Raw genomic sequence first — 18,207 nt, 5'->3', positions numbered from 1 at the left:
TTTAATTGGACTTTGGGAGACCTGCAAAGTATTCAAATACATTAGTACGAGAACGTGCACAGCTTCCCTTCCTAGGTGTTTCTGAAGTCGTAATATCATGTGTCCCAGAGATACTGTTTAATTCCATCTCAAAGAAGATAGTTGGCCTAGGGGATCAATAGAGCACTCCCTCAGTCCCATACCTCTCTAATTTTATATTCCAAAGCACAAAGCAGCAACTTCAGAATCATTAGTGATGAGGATTACTAGACTGGGTGATGAGTTGGTTATGAAGTGTGCCAGGGTGACATGTGAGTGAGAACACAGAGTTGTGTTGGAGGCCTTGGAGGCACAGGTACGTCACACCTTGAGTTAACTTGTCAGAGGATGGGACCTGAAGTTACCATGTCCTGGGGCGTTTTAGATTTCAACAATTAAGCAGATGGGTCAGATAGATACGAGATCTTCCCTGTAGCAAGCAAACCCACTACGAACCTGAAATTTAATAAATATCTCTAATTGCTTCCACTGCCAGCTCAAGGGAGTTTTTCTAGGTCAAACTTCAGGGAAATGGAGCATTTTCTGGAGAATGATATCTGAGCTACTATACATGAGATAATTAAAATGATCATATTAAGAGTCTGTTTTAATGTACTGACATTTGTTGAAAAGGCCAGAGAGGACTATTTGGAAAATAATAAACTAGGACATTTCCTCTCCTTCTACTGCTGTCAGTTTTCTCCTATGAAAATAGAAATATCAATACTTAGTGCATCTCTCTAGATAGTCTCTAACACCTTCTAGTGAATCTGTTTAGAAAATATATACCAGCTTGTAAATTAAAATCATCACATATACATCTGCGATCCTTCACTTGTAAAGTGAACGTGGATGAGGATGTAACTCTGTGATCCAAAATACGAACGACCATACTTACCTTATCACTCGCCTATTAAAGATTGGTCTTCTGTTACTGACTGCACTAGATAGTAATCTATCACTGTCAGAGCCTGCACTTAATCTAAACTGTTGATCAATAAGAGCTACCACATCCCTAGAAATGAACACTTACTTTGATACGTCGAGTAGAAAGTCATTCAATTCAGTCTGTTTGGCAAGACCTCTGCATACCTGCCATACAAAATAATGGCTATTAATTTTAAGGGAGTTCTGCTTATTTAAGAATAAAAATTCCAGAATACTATTTACCTTATTTATTTAAAAAGGCATAACACAATCACTACTTCAATGCTTTTAAAATTGTACTTGGGTGCATATCCTACCTACATTCAATACTGTCAGGTCCAGGAAGCCCTTGCTTCTCATACCATTATCCTGAAATATATATACATTTTCTCCCTATCAGACAGTTCCTCATCAACCTGAGTTTGCTGAAATGGACTTAAAGGAACAAAACGAGAAAAAGTGGAAGATACAAAATAGAATTCTATTGCTGCCATGTTCCTAGTTCTAGTTCTAGTTCTCGGGAAAACTCCATGCAGTTTGTGATCTTTTAAATTAGATCACATTTTCAAGAGAATCAGGTATCTTAAATAACAATTAATGTTTAAGATTAATGTTTTCATATAACACTTAGTTTAGGGGATGTTTTAATTTAGGAAATGGAGTCATAAAAATATCAGTGTTACTGCCAGGAGGAGGTCATTCCTGGGCTTTCAGTGGAAAACAAAAACCATGATAGGGAACATAAATAATTTAACATTATATGTAAATATATAAAAATAATTAATTGGAAAATATTTAAGGCAGGGAGTAAGTAAATATAAGCGAATAGATCAAACATTTTAGAAACAACAAAATATCTAATATCCAAAAACAAAGCACTGGGTTACTTGTTAACCTCCATTCCGTTCCCCAATGCTGCACTCCAAACACCCTTTTCTCCTAGGAAGCCCCTGTGAAAACATCCCAAAGACACACCTGAACCTGATGTATGGCTACTGAAGCCCAGGCAAGATTTGCTGTTGCAACCTAAAAAAAAAAAAAAAAAAGAGTATGAAGCAAGTTTTTATCAGTCACATGCAGACATCCCAGCGAAGGACTCTAGCATAAACATATATGAACAATTTTGTAAGATCGCTGCATTTTTGAATATTTTGCCAAATGTGAATAGTCAAATATATATAAAGTTTCTCTTTTATATTTCCCACTTCTTTATTATTGAGTTTAATGCTCTCTTGTCCCTCCTACTTTGGGTTAAAAAGGAAGATAAATTGATTAAGAGAGCTGTCATCCAATGATTTTAAGATAAAATAATTATTTTTCAGTTCAACCAAAATACTACTGTAAAGGCCTCTAATGACCACTTTAGAATGAGGAAGTGTTTCCCAGACTTCACTGACAAGCGCTCAAACGTCTAGCTATTCCACTTCTTTGATTTTTCGTCCATCTAACAAATATTTATTGGGTGCCTACTAGGTACCAGGCGCTGTTCTAGATGCTGGAGAGACAGCATGAACAACAGAACAGCTCACAGCTGCTGCGCAGGAAGAGAGAAGGGCGAGAAAGAAAATAAAGTGAAGCGCACGTTATACTGGCTGGTGATGCGGCTATAGCGGAAAAGAGGCACGACAGAGGGACAGGAGCCGCTCACATCTGTGTGCGGTGTTCAGTGAAGCCTGATCAGAGAGGGTGACCTTAGAGCACATTCCTGAAGGAGGCAGCTGGGGCTGGGTACAGGACAAGCGCAGTGCAAGGGGAGGGAGAACAGAGGCACAGGCTGTGTGCAGGAGAGGGCCCAGCATGGCTGCAGGCAGGGAAGGGGCTGGAGCAGCAGAAGACAGGTCATCTTGGTAAGTGGCCACGGAGGGACCTGGGTGAACACTTCGTCTGACAGATAGATCATGTACTGTTTGGTTTTAGTAGGACTGAGCCGTTCCGGTTCAGGGAACAGTGAACGGAAGTTATTGTTTCCCAAATGGGTTTGAGGCTGTTACTTCTATTCAGGACATACTCTAGGAAGAGGACATTTTTAAGGGGTCAACTAGAATGTGAAAACTCTCCAAAGCCATCCTACTACTTCATTTGATTCACAATATGGTATTTTATTTTTGTTGTTAAATTGGATCCTTACTAAAATAACTTACTATAAATTTCTATATCGCTATATTGAGTGAGTTTCCTCTCTAAACAACTGCAAGACAAAAAAAATGTTTTAAAAAATCGTTAGTAGTAGTATCAAAATATTATTAAGCAAATTACGGTTTTAAATATTCCCTCATTAAATATTCATCATTTATTAACAGAACAATATTAATAAGCACCTTCAGCGAACTAGGTGCAACTAAAAGTCCTCACGGGAAGTGTCCAGGCCTCACCTCCTGATGACTCAGACAGAAGGCTTCCTTGCCCCAGTGCCGGTACAGCTCAAGGATGCCGATCAAATCCCCGATCGCCGTGACAATTGGCAAACAAAGAACAGACTGGATACGCGTCCCTGATTCCAGTCCGGTACCTCTTGGAAATCGTTCATCCTAGAAAAACAGAAGGGTAAAAGATATAAACTCAGTGAAAGTAACGGAATCATCAAGTTATGATTCTATCAGAAAATTCCCTATACTCGTCATCAGTAATGAGCAGTCCTTTTCAAAGGAAAACCAAATGATCACGGCCACTATAAATACTGCTTAAGAAAATGCTGATCTTTAGCAACGAGGAACTTATACCCAAATATGGATTTAATGTTTCTTTATCATTGTACAGTAGAATTTAACTAGTGAATGAATATACATAACTTCATGCAATAATAAAAGTAATTATGACGGTTAACATTCATTTATTCCTCACCTGGTGTGTACTAGAACTAAGGGATTTACAGGTATAAGGTCACAAGTGAAAATTACTCCAAATGTAAAGGCCATAGGAAGGAAATTACATGTATAAAATTTCTTCCCTTCTATTTTTAAGGTTAGAATAACACAAAAGCATATGTTAATGAAAGTCATTGTAACTGAACCTCAAAGGCCCATATTAGATATTCAAATCATCCAATAATTACCAATTACCTATCATAAGAGATGAATCGGCTCTTTGACTTAACTTTCTAGCTTAGCAAAATCACTCAAAGGAACACAAGAAACTCAAATGAATTAATATCAAAACGTCAATTCTATGTATTCAATTTCTGTGGTCTACAGGAAGCTTTTCATGAATAGACTGGTATAAATCTATACTTTGTAATTTACAGATATTTTGAAAGCTTGCATATACATACAATAGAACATTTTCAAATGACAACTTATACAGTATCTACTTTTTACGTTTACTTCTTAGAAATGAAGTATATTTGGCACACAACACTGTGGAAGTTTAAGGTATACAACGTGTTGATACGTTTATATATTGTAATATGGTTGCCACTGTAGCATTGTTAATACCTCTATCAAGCCACATAATTATCTCTTCTTTTTTGTGGTGAGAATAATTAAGATCTAGTCTCTTAGCAAGTTTGATGATTATAATACAGTATTATTGTCTATATACATTATACTGTGAAACATTTATTTTTAGCACTTTTTCTTTTCTTATTTTTGATAAAGTAACTAGTAACCTGATTTGTTCAAGGCTATACAGATAGATAGTGGCAAAAACAAAATTAATATCTAGATTTTGTGACTCCAATTTAGTACTTTTTCAGAGCAAATTCATGACACCTATATACTTGTTTGTATGCTTGTCAGTTTCAAAGTCTGAGCTCATGCAGTGACATTTCATCACAGTGTGCATGTGCACTGTGGCAGACTGCTCTGAGGGCTCTGTTTTGTCCTGTTCTCTGTACCCATGGCCTCGGTCAGACCCTCCTACACTCAGTCTGGGCCTCCCATGAGATTTGCTTGGCTAACTTGAGGGCAGTGAATTTGATGTAAGCAGAGGCTTGAAAAGTCACTTGCGTGTGTCCACTTCTTCTCTCTGACACCTGCCACCATAAGAACCATCATAAGAACACCATCATAAGAACATGACGCTAGCCTTACTGGATGGGGTGGTGAGACACACACAGAGATCGAAGGCCACCTAAGACTGGCCAGCTCCTAAGTGATGGCCAGTTGATCTCAGACACATAAGCAAGCCCAGTCAAAGATAGCCCAGATCAGCAGAATGGCCCAATCCAGAGACAGTGAGTGGTGGCTGTATGACCCCAATAAAATCTGGGGTAGTTCGTCACACAGCAATAGCTGACTTATTCACATATATCCTGCTAGGATATGAAACATAAAACAGTAATCATCTAGTCTATATGACCATGAGTATACATTTTTATGCTTAACTATACTGGCAAATGTTGAAAGAACAACTACTCAAATCAACATCTTAGGGGTACGTAAGATATAATTCTTGGAGTACAAAGAATTAGTTTACATACAAATGCATTTATTGATCTGTATCTTGCTTTAAAGCTGTTATAAAATGGCTTAAATTATAACATCAAGAGTATATGTTATCTTTCTTAATTAAATACTTCAGGTTACGAATGTCACAAAGGGTAAAAAGCCACTTACCCCAAGGATGTCTTCTACTAGCAACGTTTTTCTGGACTTGGCCACATAGGCAGAGGTGGTGGTGCCCTGGGCGATGGGCCCAGCAGGGATGAGCCTGGGTTTTCCTTCCTTGATTCCAGGTGGGGTAAACACACAAAGGCTCTAGGAAGAAAAAAGGAATATGTTTTATAGACTTAGGAAAGTCTTTGGCACAGGACGAAAAGATTACTTAACAATCGCGAGAAATCTGTGAGCCAAGGAAAAGTAGAGACATAAGATGAGGAAAGGTGCTTTGCGTGACCAAACTGAGCATCTGAGGTGAAATTCTCTTTCATATGTCCTTCGCACACAACACACAGGCTAGATACAGGACTCCACACAAATGTCTAGGTGCAGAAAATCTCTTAAAATAGCCTCCGATTTTTATCCACAGAAAATAATAAAATGAAAACAAAATGTAAGCTGTCCTTGGGCTCAAGAAACTATCACACAAGAAACAGACACACTGCACCCCACCGCCCTACAGACTTGCCACATGGCTCTGTAACTACAGGTCAACGTGATTTGGTTATATTTTTTCATTTTCATTAAAAATCTTTTTCAGAACATTATTTCTATTTTTAATACTCAACCACTCCATTCCTAAAACTGACCTGCCCATAAAATTACAGATTCAGAATACTCTTGGTAAAATTTGTGCTCTTCTCTGCACACACACACCAAAAAAAAAAAGAAAGGACAAAGCTGGGTGTATCTTTCCGTCTCAAAAGACTAGGTGGGAGGGTAACATTTGAAACTATTTTAAAAGAAATGTTTTTAAAAATATGATCTGTTATTTTGACTAAACCAAATTATATTTTAAAATAAATTTCTACTAAATAAGAATTGCTCATCCAAACAAGTCATCTGGGCATGGGGAGCAATATTTTGACATAACTGTATTATGATTATCTACTCAATTTGAAAAATATTAAAGTTCTGCTAAATTCTCCCAACACTATACTTTTTTTTTTGCCGTACGCGGGCCTCTCACTGTTGTGCCCTCCCCCGTTGCGGAGCACAGGCTCTGGACGCGCAGGCTCAGCGGCCATGGCTCACGGGCCCAGCCGATTCGCAGCATGTAGGATCTTCCCGGACCGGGGCACGAACCCGTGTCCCCTGCATCAGCAGGTGGACTCTCAACCACTGCGCCACCAGGGAAGCCCCCAACACTATACTTTTATTTTATTTTTAATTGGAGTGCTGTGACTTAAGGATGATGCCCTTTTGAAGCATTGAGTGTTAGGCAATCCTCTGAAACTAAAGATGCTCCCATTAATGCTTTGCTAGCACTAAGCTAGGTCCAGCTGAGGACAATGAGTTGGATGTGGTTATTACTTTTTAGACAACGTGGTTTTCAAGCTTCGTAATGTCGAAGAGCCCTTTCTTCAAGTAAAATCTTACAGTCACAAGAGAGTGAACCCTATAAACTTGAGCTACTTCAGTCACTGGGAGCAGAGAGGAAGAAAAGAGCTTTGGCTCTCACCCCATCTGCTTTAAGTAAGTCGTCATTACCTAAAGATTACAAGTTAAGTTCAAAATATTTTTATTCATTAATATATCTACATTAGTTAGGATTGTGTTTAAGCAGCAATTTACTATTATGCCTGTGAAAAATGCTTTTTGAATGCATCTTTTAAAAAGGATTAAGCTTAAAATGTTTAAATACAAGTTACACACTTTAAAAAGATTTTTACAATTCAGCTACACGTAAGATGATAAATGACAAATGCACTTTATTTTTAAAGAGGCTAGAAATAAGTCACTGTTTTTATAGTTACTATAATGCACCAATATACATATGACATAAACGAAGTAAGACTTTCATTAGATTTAGTATCTATGTGGCAATACAATTCAGTGTGTCACCCCTTCTTAAGTTTGAGAGAGAGTAGCGAAATGATCCAAGAACAGGAAGAGAGATGACTGCAAGAAAAAATGTTAAAGGACATGGTATATTTAGCCTGAATAAAAGTCAGAATTGACAATGATTTTTCCAAACTATGACAAAGTTAATCGTAAGAAGGATGCTGAGTAATGTTTCTTTACTCAACCAGAGTCAGAACTGCAGGAAATGAACTTAAATTGACCTGAATCGTTCAGTTAAGTCTTAAAGAACTTCCCATGACAGCAATAGAAAGTAAACTCTAAAGCAAGCTCCCGACAGAAGCTTTGGATTTTTTTAAAATAGTTGTTGACTTTATTTGTTTGTTGTTTGAAGATATACAACAGATATCTCTTTTGGATGACTTTGCTATATGCCCTTTAAGGCTGGATTTAATAGTATCTTCATAATATCTTCATAATAATATCTTCATTTAGCTTCATAATTCAATATGACAAAATAGCTTACACACACACATTCCTAGGTTATTAGGTCATTTATTTAATATAAAACATTTATTGCCTCTGTGTAGGCTTTCTATATGATGCACAAGAAACAGACAAGCAAATACTGCACCTTGGGTATATGGAAAGCTATTTTACGTACTAGATTTGCTGAAAATAAATGATTTAGAAATCTTTCAATTACTTGATTGATGTAGAAAACTCCTTGTGGAAAATAATTATCAAAAAAATAAATAATTTTTTACAGCGGGAACTTTATACTTGTTTTACTAATTAGGTTATGATTTTTGTTCATACTTACCAAACAGAAATGTTTACAAATGAGAGCTGAGGGCAAGTGCTAACAAAATTTTGAATAAGTTGTCATATGAAGGCCAAAAGCTCAGACAGGAAGGGAAAATGAGGACCAACCTAGACAGACACCTGTTTTTTGATGTTTTTACAGCTTCAATTTCTCTCCTCTGTGCACTTAGTAGTTTCCTACTCTTTTTGGGTGGCATTTTTTTTTAACTCCCTACGATTCACCTGTGCAACAGCTCCGTCCGTGACCTCCATTTCTGATTAAAGGTCAATCACTGGTTTGAACTGTGTGCTCTGCAATAGCATATTCTGTATGATCTTTGTAGTGGAACAGGCTGACGGGCGGCTATTACTGCAAACAGACAATGTCGATAACGAACCACCAAATTAGAGGCTAAATTTTACATGCATTCAGGAATGGAGAAAAGTTTATTAAATATACCTTTATTTACTCCACAGAAATAATCGAACAGATAGTTGTGTATCGAACAGTCTTCTTTTTCGCACTGGCTGAACTGACACTTTCATCATATACTAAATCCCCAAGTACACTTGGGTCTGCTTCTGAACTCTCAATTCTGTACCACTTGGTTTATTTGCCTGGCACACTATTTTAATTACCGTAAGTTTACAGTACATGTTGTGATCTGGCAAGGCGAGTCTTGCTTGGGTTCTTCATGTTTCAAAATAATCGTAATTTATAAGACATATTTTCCATTTTTCATTGGTGAAGGGCCTGCATTAATGCATTAACAACTGATGGGTGTAAGTAAGTTCTAAAGAAACTTAAAAATGAAGTAAGGGCTTTATTTTTCAAAATCAATCATGATGAATTTTTAAAGACGTATTTAAAAAAAATTTTAATACAATGCTTAAAGGTTACGTTCCATTTAAAGTTATTACAAAATATTGGCTATATTTCCCGTATTGTAGAATACATCCTCGGAAGCCTATCTTACACCCAGTGGTCTGTACCTTCCACTCCTCCATGCCAATCATTATGAATTTTGACATAAGAATTTGACTGGGATGTTCAGATTAATAAGATGAAAAAGATTATACTCACTATTTATTTTCATAGGTGGATGAATGAAAACTTTCATCAAACATCACTATATAACATTTTAAACGTATTAAGACTATTATGCATACATTTACAATCTATAACATCCAGCATTGAAATGAGTCTCTAAAATTAATTTCTGCTTTAATGTTGTATGAATCTATGAAAACTTTTATTAACACAAACATTTTTTAGAGGCTAGAGATGAAAACTACACGAAAACTAAAAACAAGGAAAAGGTTCAAAGTTTCAAACCTCAACCACCTCTACCCTTTCCAGAGAAGAGCATCACTGCATTCAGGGCGTGCACCTGCCCACTGATGCTCTGCACCTTCATTCCCACCTGACAGCTCTGCAGGTGGCTTGACTGTTGTTAGGCCTTTCCCCTCCCAACACAAGCAAGGACACTGGCCTAAGAGCTAGAAATCAATCCAGAGGCGAGGCCGTGCAGTAGTAGGGGATGAATTAGCTCTTTCAATATTTCAAAGAAACTCATGAACTACCCAATATTTTTGTGATAACAGTACATTTTTATAAGTATTTCTAAAGTTAAATAATTTAAACTAGAGAAGATTGGTAACGGTAGTCATAATGAATAAGTTGGCTCAACGAAGGATTAAAAAGCATTCAAATTAGTTAAAAAATCTAATTTTGAGAAATAGATTTGGTGGGAAAAGAGCCATGGAATAGATTATCACACATTATTTCTTAAAAACCAGGATTTTTTGAATTGGGAAACTCTGATTCACTGACATCAACTAAAGAGAGAAGTCTACTTCACTTGGTAAACAGTTGCTCTCATCTTTCTTTCCATGAACGATTCAAAGATCACTTGATTCGTGAAACTTCACTTGCATGTTAAGGCTTCAACTCACAACCAGTTAAATTTTGGAACCACTTTTTAAGAAGAAAAAACATTATTTAGGCTTACCATTAAGTTATTTTTCTTATAGACACTAGATGGCACTGGAGAGTAGATGAATGTAGATCCGGGCAGAGGGCGTGAGCCAGGAACCCCACGTACACTGGACCTTGAACCACATGCCTAACTTCGTTAGCATAATTCTTAGAAATAAGCCTACTAAAGTCATTGTGCATTGAACAAAGTCACACAGTTACTCTAAACTACTGGCTGTAAACTGGTTTCTAAGCTAATACACAAACGCTATCTATGAACTTACTTTATGAATTATAAAGTTTGACGTATAATTAGAGATCACTAGGTTTCCAGCTTTCACAAACCACTAATTACAGGTAACACAAGAAAAACTATAGTAATGACATTATAAAAAATGTTACATAGTAAGTGGAGTATGTGACTAGGTGTGAAAGAGAAAACCTGTAGAAACATTAAAAAGTGAATTAAGCAAAATCTTAATCATGGAAAAATCAGTTTTGCCCAACAAACATTTCAAGAGCACCTTGTATATGTTATGTGTCAGACACTGGTACTGGTCAGAACACAAAAGGCTTCCTTTCCCAGCTCCAGATTTCTCACAAATTGCTTCTTCCTTTACTGTCCCTTCTTGTCTATTAAGGAAGAGGCCTCCTAAGCCCTGCTCCACCAGAGGGCTCATCGTCCAAGGTATTTTCAGTGTCACCAACCCCAGCTCCCCTGCCAGCCCCATCAACACCTTGGTTCCTCTCTGTTCGCACGTAAGGTCCCGTGCTGTGATTAACTGGGGATTTCTCCTACTGGTTGTACATTCTTTGAGGACAGGAATGATTTTTTATTTATCTTTGTATGCTCAGCAATTTGGCACAGTTTTTGGTATATGGCAGGTGTCTGAAATGGTCTGTTAAATAACATGCATGATGTAACATTTAACCAATGGAGGTTAAATTCAGACTTAGAAAGTTTAAGACTCTTGTCAAAGTCCCAAAGTGGTGAATTGGAACTCACACAATACAACTCCAGAATCAAAATTCTTTGGAAAACTAAGCTGCTAACTGGGAAACTTGCCTTCTCTTCCCAAGCTCTGAGACAGTGTAGACAGCACAGGAATTCTCTCTCCTGAAGGGCTGTTCCAGTGGAGTGTGAGTACAGAAGTACAGGAAACGATTCTGGTTCATCAATGTGCCCCACGGCTAGCGACTGCCTGACCAAGGCTGGGGCTCAAGAAACAGTGTTAAATAAATGTCCTACCAGCTTTTTAAAACACATTATTTCAACACTGCTTTCAATTTCTTCCATTTACTGGTCTATTACTTTTCTATCATCATTTGCATTAAATGGAGCAATTTATATTTTCCTCAAAAACTGTCCATTTTATCTAGATTTTCACATTTATTAATATAAGTATCCTCTCATAATTTGTCATTTTCACTCTATTGTTTTACTATCTTTTAAATTATCTTCAAAATGATTGTGATAATCATATTTTATGCTTTATTTTTAATGCTTTAATACCACTTAGGTTGTTTTCTATCATCTCCTAAACTTTCTATGTTTTCTTTAAATTTTTCCTCTCTGGTAATATGAATGTGGCTTTTAAATTCTCCTAGTATAACTTTTGATGTATTTAAATATTATTTAAATTACATTCCTCAATGCATCAATTTCAGAAATTAAATTTTTTCTACTGATTCTCATTTACGAAAAAAGAAATTAATACTTTTATAAGTATAAGAATGTTATAGTCCCTGCCATGTCTGTCTTAATCCTTGGTATTTATTCATATAGACTAAAAATTTTATCTCAGTCCATTTGGATTGCATTATTATAATTTTGTCACTAAAGTATACATATTTTGTTTTGAAAGTGAGTTATTAAGAAACACTTTCTAACTATGATTCCAAATCCAGAGACAATTTTTAAAAACATTGATAAATATCTATAATATGCTACCTTTCACGTACAAAGGAAGAAATATAAGAAAATATACATGTATCTGCTCATTGTTAAAAAAAATGTTTTATTTTATTTAATATGGTTAGCTTACATTTTAGAAGTATGTCAACATCTGTTGCAAGCAATATGGCAGATTAGATAATTTGACATTCCTGAAAAAAACAATTTTAAAATTATTTAAAAGCTGGATAAAGTATATTTCACAAATATTTTATAATGCATTGCTGGGCTGAGAAGAATGGAGGAATCCACAGAAATCTAAAAGGAAGCAGATAAAGGAACCCCGTGAGGTAAGCAAATCCCAAACTGTCTTTTTCTTGAGAGCATCAACTAAAGCCTAGATATAGAGTTGACGCTTGAACAACATGGGTTTGAACTGTGTGGATCCGTTAATTTATTTCAATAAATGCCGTGGTAGTACTGCACATCTGCGGCTGATTTGAGTCTGCAGATGTGGACCCGTGGATACTGAGGGCCGACTGTAAAGTTTTATGTGGATTTTCAGCTGCATGGATGGGGCCAGGACCAGCAAAGGGCTATGGGCTCATCTTAGTTTGAAGGGTGAATATACTTACAGCTGCAAGGGGATTACAAGGAAACCAGATTATCTTGGATTTATTGCTGGAGGGAAAATAAAAATCTCCTCTGAAAAATAATAACTGCACATCATGTGGATTTGAGGCTTGAATCTGTACCACTCAGTAGTCTGAAAAAAAATCTCAACTAGATCATTTGATTAAAATTGTCCTGAATTGATACTGCCTTAGGTGATTGACAAAAACAAATACATATCCAATCTCTAGAAATATAACAGGAAAGGAACTTCAATAGCCTCAATAATATCCATTTAAAAGGGCCAAAGGAATATGATTTATGGTTAATAAATAAAAGGCATGAGCATATAAGTCACCATCGATGAAAGGCAGATGAAACAAAAGCCAAGAAACTAATTTCAGAAAGAATATGAAACAATACAAGAGAGGTATAGTCATATTTCAAGAAATAAAAGATAAACTTGAAAATATGTCCAGGGGACAAAGAAAAATGAAGGACTGAGACAAATCTAAAAACCACCAAAATGTAACTAATTATAGTCAATATATGGAGAGATAATATTTATCAGCCTGAATTCTCCATCCAGCAAAAATATCTTTCAAGAAAGCAGTGAAAGAAAGATATATTCAGACACACAAAAATGAGAGAGTTTCTTTCACATCAGCAGATTCTCACTCAGGGAAGTTCTCCGAGACAGAAAAAAACTGATTCCAAATGTCAGACCTGAGATATAAGAAGAAATGAAGAGCAAAGAAACTGGTAATTAGGTAGATACATCTAAAGAAACACCTCAGTGAACTTCAGACTTCAGACAGTATGTCTTCTTCCTATCCAGAGAAACCACTGGGTTAAGGAAGTAACGAGGGCCTCACTACCTATGTGGAATGCATAAAAGGAAAAATACAGTGAACAGAACACAGTCATTATCCCCGAAAATTATCCTCCCAGGGAGACAAGGTCTCTGCTTTCGTGAGGCTTATATTCTAGTGAGAAAGCCAGATAAGCAAATAACCGAACAAATCACAGATAAATATGTAATTACAGGTTCAGCTAAATTCTATGAAGGAGAAGTATATGACATTAAGAAGGCATAGCAGGGGCTTCCCCGGTGGCGCAGTGGTTGAGAGTCCGCCTGCCGATGCAGGGGACACGGGTTCGTGCCCTGGTCCGGGAAGATCCCACGTGCCGCGGAGCGGCCGGGCCCGTGAGCCATGGCCACTGAGCCTGCACATCCGGAGCCTGTGCTCCGCAACGGGAGAGGCCACAGCAGTGAGAAGCCCGCGTACCGCAAGAAAAAAAAAAGAAAGAAAGAAAGCATAGCAGAGTGGAATTTGACTTAGGAAGGTCAGAAAAAGCTACAGTTTTGCTATGTACCCTGCTGCTCCTAGGGTTATACAGTTAAACAGGATACACTTGGCCCCTGAGATGCGGGAGAGAAAGGAGTAATGACCCTAGAGAGAACCACATAGAGTATATTAACTGACCTGAGGGGTTTAGAATAAGAAGCCAACTAAAGCCTGAAAAGACTTGGCATCCCCCCTCAATTAAGCTACAAAAGGGAATGATAAGTAAAAGTGAAAGAATTAGAATTGATATACAGAGAATTACATTCTGGATTTTATAGGTACAGAAGTGTTTTCTAAATCATAATCACGCAGAAGTATGCAAACAATGAAGTGAAAAGTATAGTCAAGTGATTAACAGCATGGGGTTTGGGAGTCTAAATCCGGGCTCCAAGAGTCAAGCACCGTTGGAGGTGCCCACACTGCAGACCCAGGCCTCGGGGCACCCGTCGCTTTTCGACCTCTGCACACAAGGTCTCCCCATTCTCCCCATCCTCCTTCACGTGGAGCAGAAGAGGGCCGACCCACCGTGGCAGCCTCGGCCTAGGGTTCATATCATTTCTTTTCAGGTAAACAGCTAGAATGCTGAGTCCACGATCCAGGTTTCAGTAGAGAATCTGACTGGTCCCCGTTTGGGTCACAAAGAGCTGTGATTGAAGGTCAGGGGTCACATGAAACAAACACGGCTGCCATGGCCAACCCCTGTGGGTCTGTCTGGAGATGTCGGGGAAGGAGTAATGAGATGCGGACTATCACAGTTACATGATAATAAACATACCAGAAATCATAAAAATTACGGCAAATTATATAATAATTTTCTGAAAGGAAGTTTTGATTTTTAAGTAAAAATCTCAAATTTTAGAAACAAATTTTTGGAATGAAGAGGAAAGAGATCTGTTTGCTATTTTAGTAGCTCAGCCATTCTAAAATACGACCGGTATGTAAAACATAAAGTATTTACAAGTGGGAGTAATTGTGAATAATTCAATTTACTAAACCCTCTTGTTGACTGTTTATGCGAAAGGCACTAGGAGAGATGCTAGGTGAATACAGAAATGAATAAGGAAAGGTCCTTGTCCTAAAGAGCTTTTAATCTTGTAACATAGATATCACAACGCAAGGGGAAACGAGGGCCGTGCAAATGGAGAGGATCAGTTATGAGCTAAGTCGTTCAGCCAATAAATAAATTTTTAGTGCAACTACTGCTGTGCTTTGCACATGAATACTATTAAAAATCTCAGACTACTGTGTTTCTATTCCTACTAACATTTTATATAATATGAATATTATATAAATATTATACTATATATTTTGTGAGTTTTGATTACTCACAAAAACAAATACCACATTGCAAAAATACATCCCAAATCTCAAATAACAATACCAAACGCACAAGAAATACACAGTAAAAGTTTGCAGAATAACCTTGTAACGGAGTCTTATATATTTCGGCTATGAATATAGGTGTATTGGTTCAGAGCATTTTTCTAAAATGTTACATATGTGTTAATACCATAATAAAACTCAGATGCCAGTAATGGAATGCCTCAAAATACTTTTGAAAGTGCCTATGCAAGCTGCACTTGACAGTGGACTGTGCTTGCAGTGAGTCAAACCAGAAACACAGGGTCTGCCTGGCGCACCAAAGGCTGGACCAGGCACCCCTGGGCAGCCCCATGCCACCAAACAGTCTGAGCCACGGCCGCCACAGCTCAGGAATCTATACGTAGCAACTCCATCCCTGCACTTTGAGAGTCATCTTAAAAACTATCTAGAATATTCACATAAAACTTCTGCTCTCATTCTCTTCTACTGCGGATTGTGTGTGAAAAAAGGGCATAGACTGTCCCTGACATCCCAGCCCACAGTGAGGAAAGACCTTCTATACCAAACAGTAAGTCTAGAAACGCCATTCAGAAAATAGGATACCACAAACCAAAACCAAAACAATAAAAAATATATGATTTTATGCCTAAATGTCACCATGTTGGCAAAATTCCCAACTGGTAATAACCACATATAGAAACAAAATACAAAATGAGCTTTAAGGTACTTAATTATGATACATCTATTAAGTTGTTTGTAACATAATAGTTTATCTTTTTAAAGAAGCTTATAACATTCTCTTATCTAGAGCACCTATATCTAAATTTAGATACTTACATTATTACACTCTCCGAGGAAATACAGTGCAAATCCATCAGCTTTTGTGGCTGCCAAAGTAATAAAAAAGGAAGAAACTAATCTCAATGGAAGAATATAACATGCGTGAACTCTCTAAGGTGAGACCTCAAATATGAGTCTTTTGAATGGATTTGTTAGCAAAATTAACGGTCATGCAGTAAACTGAACAAAATAATTTATGGCTTTACTGAATCACATAATTAGAATATTAGCTATTGCAATTTTTAAGATGTGGCACCCGCAAATGCATACAGCAATGTACTATGTAATAATACATCTGTCAAAATGTGCATATCAGAACTATTAGAAAATATTTTTTAAATTTGAGACTTACATTTAATTTTTAAAGTATTTAAAACTAGACAAAGGGATATTCATAATACTGGATAACCAATAATATAGGCATCAACCGGAAAGAACGATGTACATATGCTTATATATCATCAGTGAAGAGAACATAATTTAACTTTATCTTCGGTTTAATTTTTCTACTAGGAGGAATATAAAACGTTTCTTACCAATTTTAATGATGCTACTCAATTCATAGAGGAGTAGTTGGTTGTCTCCTCCTGTATCCAACCGTTGTTCTATATAGCTGTTTAGTTCGTATACAACTCCCTGCATATTTGTATCTTGATACTATGAATAAAAGAAAAGACATAATTAAATATAATAAAATAAAAATTCCTTAGTTTGTAAAACATACTATTAATATATATGGCTTTATGTTATGTAATAGCTATTCATTATGCTTTTATAGAGCATGATTTAAATATTATGATCTACTATAAACACAGATTGAAAATTAAAATTGCTACAACTTACTCAGAATTATCTATAGACTCCATGCATGCTTATTTATGCTAAAACATCGAATGTTACAAATTACAATTTTGTTTCTGAAGTTTTATATTGATATATGATGTATCAGGCAACTAGATCAGTAAAAACAGTTCGAAAGTTCGCTAACTGAATGAAACATCCTAATAAGCTAGAAAAGCCCCCCCGTGCATCGCACCGGGTGAAACAAAGTCTATTACTCTCCACTCACTTGGGTCCACGTGGCGACCACTCTAGTCTGACCTCAACTCTGCCACTAGAACGAGCTCAGGAGCCGCCGCCGTAGTAGCAGCAGCCCCGCTGCAAGCCCGTGGCCCTAGGCTGCACCGCGGTGCAGAACAACAGCAGGTGGACAAAGGTCTGGGAAGAAGGTGGAAGCGAAACTGCTATAGCCAGCACTGTGTCTTCTTCAAAGGGCTGAAAACAGTCTTCTAGGGAGCTTCCCTGCTACACAGCTTGCCTTCCTAAAGCCTCTTCTCCTAACATCAACCATGGCGAACTTTAAAATAAAATAAAATTCTGTGGCTCAAAACACTCTTGGGGTTTTTCCCACTGTACTTAGAACAACAGCCTCCTCCCAGCGTGGCCTTCGCACTGCAAGATGTGGTTATTTTCTGCCTCGGAATCCGTCTCAAGCCACCTCTCTCTCTCTCTCTCTCTCTCTCTCTCTCTCTGTCTCTCTCTCTCGCCCTCTCTCTCTCTCTCCCTCTGAGCAGGCCTATTGCTTCCTGTTACTGTTGAGCACTGTACTCAGTAAACACCTGTGAAATGAATAAAGAATGGCCGAATCAGTCAGTCAATCATTCCACAGACATGCGCAGCCAATCCTGACAACCTACTATACGTAGGAACACTTCTAGAAACAAAAGATGCTAGAGCATGAACAAAATAAAGTTCCAGTCCTCAAGGAACTTACATTCCCGTTGGAAGAGAATAAGTAATCTACACGGTGTGAAGGAAGGCAGTGGTCATGGTGCAGAAAGGAGAGCTGGGACGGCTGACAGTAAATGCCTTTGGAGGGAGAGGGCTACCTTTTAAATAGGATGGTCAGGGAAGGGAAGGTTCAGTGACATGAGATATGGGGACAGACTCCAATGAAACTTAGAACCCGTAAGGGCTGAGGTCTGCCCATCATCCACCACCTCTCTTGGCTTCTGACCTATTACCCAGAAAATCAAGTATCAAGGATGGCTTGTCGAGAGATGA

The 18,207-nt window shown here is 37.5% G+C and overlaps 1 protein-coding gene across 1 annotated transcript in view; it reads right to left on the bottom strand.

The window, feature by feature from the left end:
* Positions 1-18,207, bottom strand: part of PDE10A (phosphodiesterase 10A) — a 583,074-nt gene that overhangs the window by 78,047 nt on the left and 486,820 nt on the right. Inside the window, exons 5-10 of the mRNA XM_067701571.1 lie at positions 16,680-16,800; positions 16,141-16,190; positions 5,499-5,639; positions 3,318-3,473; positions 1,921-1,971; positions 1,052-1,110 (exon numbers count right to left, since the gene is read on the bottom strand). Of these exons, the coding sequence (XP_067557672.1) occupies positions 1,052-1,110; positions 1,921-1,971; positions 3,318-3,473; positions 5,499-5,639; positions 16,141-16,190; positions 16,680-16,800 (578 nt within the window). The remainder of the gene's footprint in view (positions 1-1,051; positions 1,111-1,920; positions 1,972-3,317; positions 3,474-5,498; positions 5,640-16,140; positions 16,191-16,679; positions 16,801-18,207) is intronic.

The sequence above is a fragment of the Pseudorca crassidens genome, chromosome 13 (assembly GCF_039906515.1).
Source record: "Pseudorca crassidens isolate mPseCra1 chromosome 13, mPseCra1.hap1, whole genome shotgun sequence".
NCBI classification, from domain to species: domain Eukaryota; kingdom Metazoa; phylum Chordata; class Mammalia; order Artiodactyla; family Delphinidae; genus Pseudorca; species Pseudorca crassidens.
The sequence above is the reverse complement of the archived record's forward strand: the minus strand, read 5'-3'. Positions and strand labels throughout refer to the sequence as shown.